Source organism: Sinocyclocheilus anshuiensis, unplaced genomic scaffold, assembly GCF_001515605.1.
Source record: "Sinocyclocheilus anshuiensis isolate Anshui unplaced genomic scaffold, SAMN03320099.WGS_v1.1 scaffold2430, whole genome shotgun sequence".
Taxonomy (NCBI): domain Eukaryota; kingdom Metazoa; phylum Chordata; class Actinopteri; order Cypriniformes; family Cyprinidae; genus Sinocyclocheilus; species Sinocyclocheilus anshuiensis.
In genome coordinates, this window is record NW_015556097.1 from 424,054 (window position 1) to 442,450 (window position 18,397).

Here is an 18,397-nt window from a genome sequence, read left to right on the forward strand (position 1 = left end):
TGTGTGTGTGTGTGTGTGTGTGTGTGTGTGTGTGTGTGTGAGAGAGTGTGTGTGTGTGTGTCTCACCCTCTCATGCTGAGCTCCGTCTGTCTCACATGTGCTCGCGCTGCTCAACAGGCTCTGCCATCAAAACACAAAATCAAATACTGGCCATTAAACACACAGCAAAGCCACCAGAATGTTATTGTGTGAGTGTGTTTGTGTGATGATGAAACACAGGATCCTGCTTTTAAAGTGTGACCACTAGATCACTCAATGAACATGCCCATGTCATATTTCACTCCAAAACCAAAGAGAATTCCCAAATGTTAATAATTCCAATTAAATAATTCCATAATTCCAGTGCGACGAGCAGGAGCCAGGACTAGGCTAGTTTGGAGCAGAAGCAGCGTTGAGCGTGTGAAGGACGAGTTACCGGCGTGTCAGGCGTGTGCTCCTCATCACGGCTGCAGGAGACATTAAAAGCTTTGAACGTCTCGCTGTTCTGCTTGTGCTTCTCAATCGTGGCCAGGATCACCTACAAACAGATGAGGATGATCTGATGATGAAGATTTGCTCACAACTGAAAAACCATTAGATCACGGAGCACCAGTCAGATTGATGTGAACCGAATCACCGTGTACTGACTCTAAAGAAGCATTTGTTTCCACTGCTCTGACGAACACACTTTTAGTGAAGACTGACCTAAACAAACAAAGCTTCCAAATATCTCCAGTATATTGCATGAGTCACATGAACTACTCTTAAGATACTTTTATGTTGCTTTCACGTCCCTCTTCATGATATTATATGCAATTAGAGTGCATTTCTCCTTTTGTGTTCCGCAGAGCAAAGTGAAAAATGATGAGGGTGAGCAAATCATGACAGGACTTTCATTTTTTGGCTGAGCTATCACGTCAACATGAAACATCCACATACAGCCCACTGTACTTCTGTAGTGTGACGCATCTGAGAGTGCAGTACGGTATTCCCCAGGCTTAATGGGGAGTTGACTGAATGGTGAAAAGTGTCTAATGAGAGGGCTTTAGAGTCGTTTCAGAGGGAAATTAAGCAGTTTTCTTCTTTAGAATAAAATGAATAGCTGAACTGATCACAATATGAATACGAACATGAGTCAAGAAACAATTTTTTTTTTTATGTCATTAGATGCAGTCAATTATATTTTCATGTTGACTTGAAATACGAATTGCATAAAAATAACAATTGAAATACAGTTAGAGTTGTGCTAAAATGACACCAGAAACCCTTGTCAAAAAAGTGTTTAACTGCATTGAATGTGCACTTGTAGTGTACCTAAACTTATTTAAAAAAAATATTTGTAAATAAATATTTAAAAAAAAAATAAATGTTATATATATATATATATATATAAATTCAGTTTATTTTTTTTAAACCCATTTTTAAGACAAAGTACTGATGCTTGCAGATAATATAAAATTAACAAAATAATAGGTCATTTAAGTGACTTAAAGACAGCCACTTTCATGACTGTTTCTAAATACACTTAAATACCCTTTTAAATAATAATGTCAAATTAAGTTTTACTTGAAAGTACATTTAAAATCATTATGTCTTAATAATCTTTTGTTGTGTTTTAAAGAAGTGCACTTATTCTGATGTGTTGACTAACATACTAAAGCACATGTAAAGTACTTAATTATAGCATTATAAGTTGAACTAGTGTGCTATTTGATATTAAGTTGCAACTTCATCATAACAAATATGTGATTACAAAAAATTTAAATACATGACATTACAGTGAATTATAGTATATTTTACTTGACCTTAAATGCTTGTCAGTACATTCAGCAGTACTTTAACCATATTTCAAAGACAATAGAAGCAATTAAGAAATAACATAAATATGTACCTAGTCCTACTTAGGTGGGTTAAAAAATCTCTCTATTGTTCAGTTAATTGCATTTTATAGTCATTTAAACTCAAATACATTTGATTTTATTATAAATAACATGCAATTATGTGTCTAAACATTATATTCAGTATATTATTTCTGTAGTAAGTCAGTATGCTAAAGCGTGTCTGTCTTCCAGCAGCCATTTCTCTGCAAAGAGATCGACTCACTTTTATCCAGTCGTCCTTCTCCTCAGCTGTCCTGTCAATCACAGACATGAACACACATCAGACTCCACACAGGCCCGGTGGGTAAGAGCTCATACAGCAGGATTTCTCTATGTACATTTAAGCTACATTGTGAACACTGCATACTCCTTCAATATCAAGTGCCCTAAAGATCTTTGTGAGAGTGAATGTCATGATGTTTGAAGTGGCTCTAAATGAAACTTTAGTAGCAAAGACAGAGTGAATGTATTGATGAGAAACATCAGGACTTTCGCTGTGCGTTCACCTGGCCTGCAGCTCGAGCGAGCGCTGTTTGCCGCTGATGGTGAAAGTGTGAGGGACGTTCTGCTTGGCATTTTCCTGAACCTTCAACCAACGAGAGGACATCAGCACACGATGAGATGAAGACACAAACGCAAACACGCAGCTGAACGTGCGGCTGAAGTCATACCTCCATCCCTGCGATGTCAATTCGCTCTCGAACGCTAAACTTCTGTCCCATCAGCCTCAGCTTGGGCACACAATACAGCACCATGTTATTGAACTGGAGAAACACAAACACACACATATCATCAGCACCAGCATACTCCGTCTGTACGCTCATTTGCCCTCAAGCTCTAATAAATGAGCAAATAACAGGAACAAGCTTTCAGGTTTCATTTCTTCCAGTAAGACGTTTAGCAGAAGGTTGAAAGTGCTCTTTTCTATTCAAATAAAGCATACAGTGATCAGCATTAATGACAAAAATTCATAATCAGCAAAAATTAAGTTGTGATATATTTACGGTAAGAAATTTACAAAATATCTTCATGGAACATGATCTTTACTTAATATCCTAATGATTTTTGGCATAAAAGAAAAATGTATAATATACTGATTCCTGCTAATTCTTCTTTTACATTTTTAAAAATTTGTTATTTATTTTTTACATGTAATGCAGTGATTCCCAAACTTTTTTGGGGTAATATACAGTATATAACATATTTACTTAAAATTTAGAGATTTAAAATTAAGATTTTAAAATAAATATTTTAATAATGAAGCATTACATTTGCATGTTCACGGTTCTCTGACGCTGGTTAATGGTCACAAGACATGCAGGTAAACGCATAAAATATTTTATTTTTTTCAGTAAGTGTTTTATTATGATTTGTTATTTTAACATGATTTATTTTTATTTTTATGATTTTTAATTTATTTTTATGATTATTTGCTTTTCATTAAACTCACACACACTCAGTTGCCTTATGAACTCCAGTTTGGGAAAGCTTGATGTTATGTAATGTTTAACGCACTTCATGTTGTTAATTACAACAAATGGAAAATATTTTCTGTTTCTTTGCATTTTTATATTGATATGGTAGATTAGGAAGGTTATCCTATTTAAATCAATGTGAAAAAAGAGTTAGGTCAAAAGTAATCAAAAAGTAGTCTGATTATATTACCTAAAATGTGTAAAGTAATGGATTACGTTACTAACTACAACTTTTGTCATGTAATTTGGAATCAGTAAGGTGTTTGACCGCTGCTCTCGCATCTTTTGCAGCGTCTCGCGCATGAAACATTTAAAAATGTGGTGCTCAAGTTAAAATAAGTTTTTTCATTCTACAGCCCATTTGCTTGCAAAAACACATTCTGTGCCCCTTAGGACCCTTTTTTTTGTTGTTGATTCCGTCACATGAGGAAAAGAGCAGCATGAACATTCTGCTAAACATCTCCTTTTGTGTTCGAAACAACAGTAAATGAGTGAATGATGAGAATTTCATTTTCAAGTCACAACCCATGATAACCCTTGCTGCAAGAACACTTTTGAAATCCAGATAAACTGCTTAATGGAGCACACAGACACACCAGATAGAGGTATCGGTCCTGTGCGCTGCCGTTCTTAGCCGACATCTTCTTGAAGTGGCCTTCTTTAATGAACTCATTAGCTGGATTAACGATGTCCTCCTCTCCGCCCAACTTCTCATACACCTCCAACAGCTTGTGCATCTTCTCCTGCGCGCGCACACACACACACACACACACACACACACACACACACACACACATATTTGCACTCACAGACAGCGCTGCCGTTCTTAGCCGACATCTTCTTGAAGTGGCCTTCTTTAATGAACTCATTAGCTGGATTAACGATGTCCTCCTCTCCGCCCAACTTCTCATACACCTCCAACAGCTTGTGCATCTTCTCCTGCGCGCGCACACACACACACACACACACACACACACACACACACACACACAGATTTGCATTCACAGACTCATTCTATGAAAAGAAGGACTATGACCTTGACCTAATGCATGACAGCATTAGAAAGAGGCAGATAGAGAAGTGAGAGTGATATAGAGCGCTTTCACCCAGGACAGCCTTTTCGCTCGCACAGACAGGAAATGGAAACAGCATATCCTGTCTGAGACACAGACGGAAGAGAGGAGGAACAGATGAATATGGCTCTAACCATTTTTCTGATGGCAGCATTGGAGTGGTTTGCTGCGGTGGAGATCAGCTCCAGAGCATCTGAAACACACACACACACACACACACACACACACAATAAACAAGCAGTTAAACACACTGTCACTAAACAACACACGCTTCTCTCAAAACTCCCTGTGGTGCATAAAACCACACACAAATACAGTAGATATGGTAGGAATAAAAGGCTAAATTCAATAAATATATTAGGGTGACCATACGTGCCATTTTCCCAGGACGCGTCCTGGCCAGGATTTCTATATTGCCTAAAATATCTAGGTTTTGGCTCTGTTTGCGTGTGCAGACCGATCGGTGTATGACATCAAAATACCATACAGACGGTTCCTTATGCTTTCAAAATGCTCTCGAGGTACTTTGATGTCATACACCGATCGGTCTGCACACGCAAACAAAGCCAAAACCTAGATATTTTAGGCAATATAGAAATCCTGGCCAGGACGCGTCCTGGGAAAATGGCACATATGGTCACCCTAAAATATATAATGTAATTATTAAGGATGTTGCAATCAATAGGTTTATAAAATGCATACATCTCAATTTCAGAAAATTGACCCTTATGACTGGTTTTGTGTAAGTGGAACATATTAATTTTTTATATTAACTAAAAAACGATGTGAAATGCCACGTGAAAAACGCCTTTAAATAACACTCAGTTATAGAAATACATCGAACTCAGAAATAGAGCAGCATGTGTCTGCCGTTGGCGCTGCACGTGTCCAGACTCAGCCAGCAGCATCATTATTATAACGAGCTCAATTAGCATTTGTGAACAGTGGTGCTGCGTCACAATGGCATTTCATAAAGATGACACGCATGAACACCAGCGGACGAGCCCAGTGAACACATCATTACTGCACCTTCACTTCAGATAATGAGCCTCAAACACTGCTTTAGAGCCGCCATCCTGACCGTCAAGAGTTTGCACTTCCGTACACTACCGATCTAAAGTTTGGGGTCAGTAACACTTTTATTCATCAGTGACACATTAACCTGATCAAAAGTGCCAGTGAAAACATTTATAATGTCACACAAGATTTCTGTTTCAAATAAATGCTGTTCTTTTGAACTTTCTATTCATCTGTGAATCCTGAAAAATAAAATGTGTCACGGTTTCCACAAAAATATAATCCCTAACTGTTTTCAGCATTGATGATAATCAGAAATGTTTATTGAGCAGAAAATCAGCATATTAAAATGATTTCTGAAGATCATGTGACACTGAAGACTGCTGTAATGATGCTGAAAATACACCTTTGATCACAGAAATAAATTACACTTTAACAGATATTCACATAGAGAGCAGTCTTGGTGAGCAAAAGAGACTTCTTTCACTAAAAAATCATACAGACCCCAAACTATGGAATGATAGAGTATATTTCATGTTGTTCTTTATTTCAGGGCGTACAGTATATCATCTCGTATTTCAGGTGGTGTTTTTCATTTTACATAAATAAATAAATACATACATTTCTCCAAATAACTTATTTGTACTCACTGTTCATTATGTTTGTGTTTATTGATTGGAACATTTGATTATGTATTTAATTATTAACAGTTTTTATTATATTAAATAATATTAATTTTGTCACAATTTATTTAGATTTGTGCATTTTATAAGGTTTTTCATTTTAAGGCATATTTTACATGGCATTTCATGTTCCTTTTAATTTTACATTAATAAATTATCACATCACACACCTATTAATATTTACAGTTTTATCGTCCTTTTATTTATGTATTGAAACATTCCATTATGTTTTAAATAATATTCAAATTATGTGTTCATTTATTTAAATCCCCTAATAAATCAATAATAGAATTATACTACTTTGCTGTCCAGGAGAAATCTAATTTGTGATATTATTTATATAACAATTTATAATAATAAATCTAAATATATTCAACAAACAGATCAATAAAAATGTACCTATATTTCTATTATTAGTATTAGCTCTTATTATAACCATCAGGATTTTAGACTTTCCACATTGTAATGGCGTATATTAATGTATAAGTAGCTGAAATGTAAATGTAAGTAGTCTGTGTTTGAACAGTGTGAGCTCACTCTGGGCGTCTCTGCGGTCTGCAGCTCCGGCGGGCAGCTTCTTCAGATAGTCCTTCAGTAAGAGCTCATAGCGCGGGATCCGCTGCACCGGCTCCAGCATGTGATGCTGCAGCGTCAGGTTCCCACACACCTCCTGCTTCTGCACACACACACAGACACACAGACACAGACACAGACACAGACACAGACACAGACACACAGACACACAGAGACACAGACACAGACACACAGACACACAGAGACACAGACACAGACACACAGACACACAGAGACACAGACACAGACACACAGACACACAGAGACACAGACACAGACACACAGACACACAGAGACACAGACACAGACACACAGACACACAGACACAGACACACAGACACAGACACAGACACACAGACACACAGACACAGACACACACATGTTCAGAGAACAGTCTGCAGTTTATCAGACATCGCCAGTGTTGGGGAAAGTTACTTTTAAAAGTGATGCATTACAATATTGCGTTACTCCCTAAAAAAAGTTACTAATTACGGTACTTAGTTACTTTTTATGGAAAGTTACTTTGCAAATCTGGGCAGGGCTTGCTTGTTTGTTTTTATTATAAACAGTTCTTCTTTTACAAACGTAAAAGCCCTTTCACAACAGAAGTGAAATGAATCCGCCTCAGGCTGAAGGAAATGTAAATTCACGTCTGTACAGTAGAGGGCGCCGCTCAAACAAACTGCATGAAGAATATGACGCAGCAGAAGAAAGTTCAGCACTATTCAGCAATAACACAAATGAAACACAAATGTGTTATTTTTGTTTATATTATGGTTGAATTGGATCATCGAAGGTCAGTAGCAAAGACATTGGTTAATAAAATGGGATTAAATACATAAATTATATTTATCTTATTTAACATATTTAATTATTGCAGGTTTGTATAATATTCTGAGTTTGCATTTGACAGTATTTATTGATTTTGAGGAACACTGAATGTGTTTGTGTGCAGTGAGATGAGTAAACACATGTTGATATTTAGTCTAGAGCTACAGTAAGATCATGTTCACACACAACGCTCTGCACTTACTCCTGATTTCTGTCACCATGGTAACACCAGAGCTGTCACTCAATACATGGAAACAAAGTAGCTGCTGTTACTTATTTGAAAAAGTAACTCTGATATTTCCTTCTAAATTAAAAAAGTAATGCGTTACTTTACTAGTTACTTAAAAGTAATCTGATTACGTAACTCGCGTTACTTGTAATGCGTTCCCCCAACACTGCACATCACACACATCATATCATGTCAGGCGGCTCTGACCTGGATGTTCTGGACCACGCTCTTGAACTGAGCGGAGCGCTGCGTCCATGTGCTCACCAGCTCCATGGCACGATCGAAGTTCTTCACATACTCGCCGTACATCTTCAGGAATGGGGCCAGCTTCTGCAGGATGTCCCCTATGCGCGGATTACAGCTCCTGTCACACACACACACACACACACACACACACACACACACACACACAAATGCCTGTATGCCCCTGGGCAAAACTGCCCAGTTCATGTAGGAGTCAAGAGGCTGAGGAACTGGAGAATGTGGTTTCAGCTGCTTAAAGCCATCAGTGAAGTTTCAGTCTATTAGGCACACACACACACACACACACACTCATTAGCCATCTGAAATCTGTCTATATTCATCAATCACTCTCTGCAACACTGCATTCTGATTGGTCACATGATTCTGCTGTCAAACACTGGAGTATAAAACGCTGAACTCTATAATAGAGTGTTTGTCCCAGGAAACTGTGCTGGTGTCATGTCTCTCCTATCACTCTTAATGACAGTAAAATCCTCGTTCATTGGGGAATATTTTAGTTTTAATGTCTGTTTTATTTACACATTAAATTAAATCTCGTTTTGCTCAAGTTTTCACAAAGGCAGTGTTTGAGACTGAGTCAAACTGGTAACCCGTATTTCTGAACTATTAATAAAAGAATCAGCTCATGACAGTCATTCATTTCAGGAAAATAGTAATTTTAAATTGTAATAATATTTCACTATATTACCGTTTTTACTGTATTTTGATTAAATAAATGCAGCCTTGGTGATCAGAAGAAACTTCTTTAATCAGTTAATTCATTAAGAAACACCTGTGTTAAAAATCTGTGAAGTTGTCCTTTAATGACTATTTTACATTTATTTTTTTGGCTAAATAATACTCGTTTTCATAAAATATTACTTCTATTTGTTTCTAAGCATATGTTGTTACCAAATGTCTTTCTTCAGTGTAATAGTGTGTCCATGTGAAAAACCTCACAGTGGCTGACTCCACACACACACACACACACACACACACACACTCTCAAACTCTCTCTCTCTCACACACACACACACACACTCACTCAAACACTCTCTCACACACACTCAAACATTCACACACACAAACTCTCTCTCTCACACACACACACACACACTCACTCAAACACTCTCTCACACACACTCAAACATTCACACACACAAACTCTCTCTCTCACACACACACACACACACTCACTCAAACACTCTCTCACACACACTCAAACATTCACACACACAAACTCTCTCTCTCACACACACACACACACACTCACTCAAACACTCTCTCACACACACTCAAACATTCACACACACAAACTCTCTCTCTCACACACACACACACACACTCACTCAAACACTCTCTCACACACACTCAAACATTCACACACACAAACTCTCTCTCTCACACACACACACACACACTCACTCAAACACTCTCTCACACACACTCAAACATTCACACACACAAACTCTCTCTCTCACACACACACACACACACACACATACACACACACACACACACACACAGGCCTCAGAAAGCACACTTAACTCATGCTTATAAATGCCTCTATGTGACTGACTGCATCAAAAAAACAAAATATCAAAGTAGCATCACCGCTCACATGCTTCTCTCAGAACTAACTTTATTTGCAGTGTGTTTGAAACTGTTGTTTGGTGGTTTTAGTGGACATGTGACATTCACAAAGGTGTCCAGACAGAGGAACCATCATTTACATCTACTATAAGCACGTTCCACTAACAATTCACAGCCAGACAGTCTAACAGTGCATCAACTACCACATACTGATTTATCATCTCAAACCCAACACACTTTGCTTTGGTGTGTGTGTGTGTGTGTGTGCGTGTGTGTATGTGTGCGTGTGTGAGTGTCCCGTTTAAATATTAAGGGTGACTGAGCTTTTGCAGTTGCGGCACCTACACAATGGAATGCACTTCTATAAAGGTACAATAATGCCTAAAAGATTTGCATACACAGGGTAAGAGTTGTGGAAGTGTACATAAGACTGTAAGCATAAATTAAATTTGCATGCGCAAGAGAAGCTTTGCAAAGGTGTAAATCGTGTTTCAAGCATAAGAAAAAATTATTTGCAGCATTTTACTGTTACTCGTAAGTGTAATTCATGTATTGTGAAACTGCAGCTTCTCGTCTTTCTCTTCTCTGCGCTTACAATTTTGGCATGATTCTCTCTAACTGAGTTTTGCGAGCGTGAGGGGGAGGGCGGGGCCACCACTTTCTTGTAGCCAATCAAATGAGGCTCTCGCTGACTCTCCATTTACTCTTATCTGATTGGTTCAATAAACACATCACACGCCAAAATATTAATCTTCATTTAGTTCAGGATCGTTCTTGCTGCCAATCTTTTAGGCATTATTTTACCTTCATACACTTCCAGTTGCCGTGAGATCCTCTCCCACGTTGGATAATTTTAAATCTAGATTGAAGACTTGTTTATTGTCTTTAGCCTATAGCCTGAGAATACTGGGGTTACATATTTGTTTATGGTTTATCTTGCATGCTTTTATTTGTATCCTATGAGTTTTTATTTATTTGTTTTTGCTTTTTATATTGTTTTATGTTTATAAATTGTACAGCACTTTGGTTCCACTCTTGTTGTTTTTAAATGTACTTTATAAATAAACGTGAACTTGAACTTGTGTGTGTGTGTGTCTGTGTGTGTGTGTGTGTGTGAGAGTGAGTGAGTGCGTGAGTGTGTGTGTGTGTGTGTGTGAGAGAGAGAGAGAGAGTGTGTGTTCTCACCACTCCTGTGTGATGCGTGTCTGTAGTTCAGGCAGCAGGAACTGGTGGTGGAAGAGGTAGATGCTGGAGATGTTGGAGAAGATTCCTGTGATGACCTCAGCAGGGATGCCAGCCTCCGTCAGACGAGCACAAAACACCTGGACACACACACACACACACACACAATGATACAGGGGTTACTGTTAATCTATAGCTCAGGATAGAGACAATCAAATTACGTAACTTGTTTAAAGTTTAGTAACAGTTTGGTCTAATTCAAACGCTTCAGAAAACAGTTTTTTTGGAGCTTCCTGGTTTTGGTCACCATTCACTTGCACTATATGGATCTATGGAGCTGAAACATTTTCTGAAACTCTGCAGAAGAAAGAAACTCAAACCCATCTGGGACGCCACCGGAGAATCGTTTGTTCCTTTTAGGAGCACTTTTTGCGCTCTCGTTTCATACAAACAAACGCACCTCAGTTTTCGACTGTATTTACTGTAAAATGAAACCAGACGACTTCAGTATTAATAGCAGGTCTGTGGTAATGTTGTTGACGTGTTGGCCTGCTAGAACAATTGTTTTATACACTGAAATGGATTAATACATAATAAATAGGTAAGATTTTGAAATGCTTTCTTCTGAAATCAATATTTCATGTCCAATGTGATTAATAATAATAATGATTAAGTGGCATGACTGTACATTTTCCCTTAAATGCATATAGTTTGAACTTGTTCATTCGTCTGGGCTCAAAGCCGTTTGTTAGGAATGTTTTTCTTCACGAAAGCTTTGCATTTAAGGAGCTAATAAATTTCCACTCAAATCAATATTTTGTGTCCAATTATTGACATGTAGCGAGTAGCCGTGTAATAAGTGGTATAACGTGATACAAGACCCCTGCGTTTCACATCCACATCCTGATATTTTCAATAACAACCGGCTCTTTTACTTGTCATTTAACTGGAAGAAGGTTTGTTTACAGTTGATTTCTTCTATATTTTATATAATAATCGAAATAATTAAATCGCATTTTAATTTATAATGAAATCAGTTGATTAAATAAGATGAATAAATCAAATAAAAGTAAATAATCACAGTAATTCCTTCTCATCAGGCCTTTTTTTAGATGAGAAGGACGCTGGCCTTGCTGCATCAATCACCACTTTCATTTGCAGGTCAAATGGAGTAAAATTAAAAAGATGAGAACAAGAAAAGCACAAAAGCAGCAAGCGTTTCTCAATGTTTTATGGCGACACATGACAGTGTGGTCTGAAAGCTTGTTGTGGGTTTATTCTGCCCCAAGGAATCAGTTTGATCAGTTTGGAATCAAAAATCATTGATTGTAGAGGAAATAAACTAAGAGGAAGTGTCAGAAACAGGAAGCTGTGTGAACACAAAACACCTCATTTCAATGTAAATAAGGAGAAACTCTGAATACTCAAATGCAGCATGCGGACGAAAGGGAAAACGGAGGACTAGTGATCTGTGCTGGTGTGCGTGTTACCTGGTCCAGCAGGTTGAGTCTTTTCACATATGCTTCTTCTGTCTGGAGCAACTCTTTAGCGATGTTCAACAGCTTCTGCGACTGAGAGACAGAGAGAGCAAGACAGGAAGGCACATCGGTTTCAGGCAAACTAAAAAAAGACAAAAACCCGTGTTTAAAAATGCCACATGCCTGGTAACAAACTTCCTTCAAATGACAAAATCAACCAGTGTTTTACCACTTACACAGTCACACAATGCCTAACAGGAAAGAAAATGTTGTTCTTCAGCAGTGTTGGGCTATTTAGTCAAAAAATCTAATATATTACTCATTACTAAAGTAATAATATCCACATCCACTGTCTTCACTGACACACACATAAACACACTCCTGCAATCAAAAGCAGGAAACCGTCTTTACATTGTTAATCAAGCAGTGAATGCACTAAAGCCTCTAGCAGAACAACACTGCTTTATCAAACACTGCAGATTAACACTAACACTAATACTTTTTATTTGAGAAAACAAACCAAATACGTGTCTCCAGTAATGCAGATACAATGGAAGTGATGGTTCAGATGGTGCATTTGAAATTTTTATGGTATATGGATGATTCTAATCTGTTTAGGTCATATTTTACTTCCAAAACAAAGAGAACAAATGTACTGTGCATGAATAAAATAAAGCCTATTATTATAAGTCATTCTTTTCCCCGTTTTTCCCAATCTCTCATTCTCATACTGTGATTTAAGAACATACAGTAAAATAATACAGTTGTAAATAGTACTGCTTTTAATTCAGGCTTTTATTGAAAACAAAACCCATTGCATTATATAAAAATGACTACTGAATGAGAATCATCAGGGAGAAAACCATCTTAAATGGTCTTTTGATTGCGCAATGAAATTTTTTGTAATATTCAAGCATATGTTCAGTCAGACCAAATAAATAAGTTCAACCGTGCAAAAATGTGGAAAATTAGATCAATTAGTTTAAAGAAATCTAAACGACATTTTTCACATCTTGTTCTTCGCCTCAGTTAATGTCGGGCAGCCATGAAAGATGCATCTATCGCTCACATGCACACACACAACAGCAGCTCATCCCACATCCTGTGTGACAGCATGCTATTAAAAACACGCACACACACACACACACACACACACACACACACACACCTTTCCTACAGCAGATGTGCTGCTCACTCCAGGAAACACAGGAAAGACCAGAGCTGTGTGTGGATCTGAGCACAAAGCGTGAAGAATCCAGAGGTATCAGGGCGTGTGTTTGGTGAATGCGTGTGCTCTTATTATGGGCGACTCCTGCTGCGTGGACACAAAGCTCTGTTCCTGTCACACCTTACCGGCACAAAAACACCCCTGCAGTCTCTCTGGGGCCTGACTAACTGCTGACTCGCACCTATACACTCTGCAGGTCTGGGCCCGTATTCACAAAACATCTTCAGGCTAAAAGTAGCTCATAACTCGCAGATTTAAAAGAAAATCTTAAAAATAATGGGTGTGTCAGTCCTAAATTTAGGACTCCTAAATGTTTGCTCTAAGAGTATTTCACAAAGCGTTTTGGCTCTAAAACTAGCTCCTAAATCTGTGAAAGGTTAGGAGCAGTGAAGAGGAGTCCTGAGTCACTAAGACCAAGCCACAAACTATCCTAAAATAGCTGTTGCTGGCAATCTGTCTCTGAACACAAACATTTTAGAAACATCTGAGGATAATGAGCTTTTAAAAAGGTATCACCTTTGGTTTTGGAGGTTACCCCAACTTGTGTGTGTGTGTGTGTGTGTGTGAGAGAATGTATTAGTGGATCCTGTCATTCATCATGAAGCAGCAGTAATGGTTTTGGGAAGCAGGGGAACCTGTTGAGCGAGTGCAGAGACGCACCCTCAGCTGCACGCTCTCAGACATCAATGAACTTCATCAAATTAAGGAAAACTTAAGGAAGAAATTAAGGAAGGACCCCCATTGGTTTCCATGCAATTCATAAAAAATGTACACGGTTACACTTTATTTTAAGGTGTCCTTGTTACAGTGTAATTATACATTTAAGTACTAGGGATGTAACGATGACCGGTTTGCCGATAAATCATGATAAAATTCCCCATGGTTAGTATTACCGTTTCATATTTTAATTATCATTATAACCGTATTCGATTACCGCAATTTGAACAGCTGAGGATAAATAAACACTGTCCAGCATAAAGCAGAGTTTTCAGTAACAGCACAGCACACAGAGTAGTTGCGTTTTGCGTGAAAACATGGCGTAAAGCTGGGAGGTTTAAAAGAGTGCTAAGGGAATTATACAAATGAATATATGCATGAGTTAATTATATGAATGTACCTCTGAAGATTCTGACTGTCTTCAGAAAAGATTCAATGGCATTTTGTTTTCATCTTCGCTCCATGTAATACCTAATAAGGTAGTGTTTTAATCACAATGCTGGTTAACTGGGAAACAGCTGTAATTCTGCTGCTCCATCAGCGCCACCTGCTGTCAGAGAGTGGATCTACAGAGACTCACATTCACATTCAGCCTGTGTGCAGTTTCTGTCTGGACTAAATGCAGACCGAATTTACACGCCCTGGTGTAAATTTTGACCGGTTGATGAAAAACAAGCTTATGTGGATTGTACACATTTAAACAATTTGGATAAGTTATCTAGAATTATTTATGGAGCAGATTAAATACATATAATCATTGATTAATTATCATTTTTACTTAAAGGGATAGTTCACCCAAAAATGAAAATCCTGTCATTAATTACTCACCCTCATGTGGTTCCAAACCTGTAAGACCTTCGTTCATCTTCGGAGCACAAATTAAGATATTTTTGATGAAATCTGAGAGCTCTCCGACCAGAGCCGGCACCAGCGCAGCACTCATGAGGGGGCACTCATGACTTTCTTTGAACGTGAACTAAAAGCTACTTAGCAAATACAGATGGCAGAGTATTGAATAAAACAAAATCGCATAGACACCAAATTCGAAAATCTGACATCCAGGAAATAAATGTCTTAGGCAGCAGTTTTACCACAAATACAGACAAGTGATACCACCACAACCACCAGAAATACTTAATTGTGTCTGCTTCACAATGAAACACAAGCTCATTGCGACCGATTCCCTGACATAATACTTCATTGCAACCTATTTAACAGATGCATCATTTTAAGTTAGAGCAACTTGAACAGCAACAAACAAAAACAATACAGCGAAATAATTAACTAACTACGATAATCTAGGCCTCTATTAAACATAAAAAAATTATTTCATCATAGCTTACTCAGTAGTGCTGCATTCTTAGTTGCACCGCTTGCGCGGAATTAGTCAGAGATGTAACAATTAAAATGCGACTTTGTGAAATGGACTGTCCTAAATTGTTGCTATAGTAGCATCATATGAATGCTAAAAAGCCTATGCATTTGGTAACTATATTTTTTAAATAAACCATTATATTTCATAATTAAAATCTATTTTCACACTCATCTTGGGTGAGGGTTAGGGTTAGGGCGACGCCCCCTCACACCCCCCAGTGGCGCCGGCCCTGTCTCTGACCCTCCCATAGCAAGGATACTAACACGATCAAGGCTCAGAAACGTAGCAAGGAGATCGGTAAAATAATCCATGTGACATCAGGGGTTCAACCGTAATATTACGAAGCTACGAGAATACAAAAATAATGACTTTATTCAACAATTCATCACCCTATAGCACCATTTTGGAGAGTATCACATATGTAGACAACATATGAAACGTATATGTTGTTTACGCTTTGAACTGAACATAACCAACGTATCCAAAACATAATTCATAAGAATTTTTGTACAACCTTTCAAAAACACATCTATGTGTCAAAACTTTGCATTCACATTCATGACCCTAAATGAGAAAAAGTCACACAATTTCAAGCAGAAATAAATAGTTCAGTCAGTTAAAAATCTGAATGTGGCTCAACAAGAGGGTTAAATAATAAATTAATAAACTAATAGACTTATGTTAGAGAGCGTGTTGAAGACAATTGCATTTCTTCTTCTTCTTATATTTAGCATATGAGAGGAGCTAGTAAACTGAGACTTGTTTCACAGCCTCCACTCATCTGCACAATGGTAACCAGAAAACTCAAAAACGACAGAAACTCTTCTAAATCTTCAACATAACTAAACATTAAACATTTACGAGGAGTTATCTTTACTGAAACCCACATAAAATAACACTTCATGTCAACATTTACTCCCCTAATACAGTTTCATGCAAAGCATGCTGGGAACTAGAGATCCACTGCCCATGTCAATAAAAACGATCCATGTAGCCCAACACAAAATGATTTAGTTAACTTACATTTTACAATTTTATGTAGTTGAAATTAAACGGTGGCAAAACTGTCAAGAGTTATGTTGCTTCAGCTCATTTAACAAAGTCATTTAAACAAGCAGCAAAAACGACACTACAGCTAGAAACAAAACTATATGGAGAGAATTATGTAGGCAAATGAAGATACACAGTTAAAGACCTAGAATGGACCTACTGTTATTCCTGTATTATATAAATGTTCTAAGAACTGATACATTCTAGTTTTTACTGGAAACATAAAAATAAAACAGTGTGGTGCGTGTTGATGTCAAACGTGCTCATATAAATAGCCACACACATGAACTGAATAACCAGCGGTTTCCATCGTCTCTGGTCAATGAAACCAACACAACAACTAGAGCACACACACTCACACTCGCGCGCACGCAGACACACACACACACACACACACACACACACAGAGTGGCAAAAACCTAGCTAGACAGCACTGCAGGCATCAAATCTGCAAGTCCACTTCACAGTGAAGGCAAACCCAGAATGCATTGCAACAATTTAAGAGGAAAAAATGATCCAAGAAGATGGCTTTTGATTACACAGGGTTTTTTTTTTTTTTTACAATCGTTAGGACAGATTTCTCAATACTTAGGTCACTTTTTCAAAACTCTTCACACAGTTCTCATTTCACATTGAAAATGCACTAAAACTACCAAAACTCTTCATACGGTCTCAAATCGAGTCATTCTTCATAATACTAGCAAAGGTTTTCACCCAACAAACAGACGTAAAACACAGGGAACAGCAACAGGAAGCAGCATACAGTGTTTTCTTTGTAAAATCTCTTTAAATCAAGTGTTCAGAATTCACTGCAGTACATGTTACACACTCCATGTTTACATAACATTCCAACATTATTCCCAAATTGAATCTTTTGTATAGATGGGAATGAAATTACAAGACTAACACCTGTGCAGGTGTTCAGCTACACTGAATGGTTTTGATAGTATTTCTATTATTAGGGTTTACATTTGGAATATATTTCAATATGGCATTGCTGTAGAAATGCTGTCTTATTCAGTTTTGTATTATGTTTAGGCTTTCAACAGTTTATTTTAAGTATGTAAAGGCGACTCAATGATATGTAAATGTTTTAAGTGTTCTTAGTTTGTTTTTGTTTTTTTGTAAATTTGTGATGAAACTGATTGCATTGCTGTCCATTTTGGCCAGGACACTCCTGTGAAAGAGATTTTTAATCTCAGAGAGTCTTTCCTGGTTAAATAAATAAATAATAATAATAAATCGGCCTGTAGGTCCACTGAGTTTGGGTGATTTTTGTGTTTCTGAGTGAGAAATGAATTCATGTGATTTGAAAGATGTCATTGAATGTATTTTGTGTCAAAGCAATGATAAACGATCCACGGTTCAGCCACACTGATGCTGTTTTGCTCACTGAAAGAGTGACTTAAGTACTGAGAAACGGATCCTAGCCACTGTGAAGAACTCTAACCTTCACTTTAACCCAGTATGTTTATGTGCACCACTTATTTTACACCTATAATCGACATGCTAACCATGGGCGGAGCCTGCGGGGGCCTCCCCTAACGATTGAAAGATTTTAATAAATATTTGTTAATTAATAATGTTTTCAACTCAAAGGTAAATATGCACATAACGTAGTTATTTTAATATATTTTAAATTGTTATTTTGTAAATAAATTAATAAATAAAATCAAAGTTACTAATGGCTTCCCTGATCTCATTTGCAAGAGGTTGTCGCGTGACGAATCTGCATTTTGGCGGATAATAGCCTGCTTGCCTGTTGCATGGCGAGTGGTTATTTAGCGTTTT

General features: G+C 37.6%; 1 protein-coding gene across 1 annotated transcript in view; it reads right to left on the bottom strand.

The window, feature by feature from the left end:
• The window catches only part of LOC107676202 (uncharacterized), a 71,377-nt gene that overhangs the window by 6,355 nt on the left and 46,625 nt on the right, over positions 1-18,397 (bottom strand). Inside the window, exons 7-17 of the mRNA XM_016470709.1 lie at positions 12,249-12,329; positions 10,762-10,898; positions 7,948-8,104; positions 6,645-6,783; positions 4,542-4,600; positions 3,931-4,077; positions 2,531-2,623; positions 2,366-2,445; positions 2,083-2,113; positions 416-517; positions 67-120 (exon numbers count right to left, since the gene is read on the bottom strand). Of these exons, the coding sequence (XP_016326195.1) occupies positions 67-120; positions 416-517; positions 2,083-2,113; positions 2,366-2,445; positions 2,531-2,623; positions 3,931-4,077; positions 4,542-4,600; positions 6,645-6,783; positions 7,948-8,104; positions 10,762-10,898; positions 12,249-12,329 (1,080 nt within the window). The remainder of the gene's footprint in view (positions 1-66; positions 121-415; positions 518-2,082; positions 2,114-2,365; positions 2,446-2,530; positions 2,624-3,930; positions 4,078-4,541; positions 4,601-6,644; positions 6,784-7,947; positions 8,105-10,761; positions 10,899-12,248; positions 12,330-18,397) is intronic.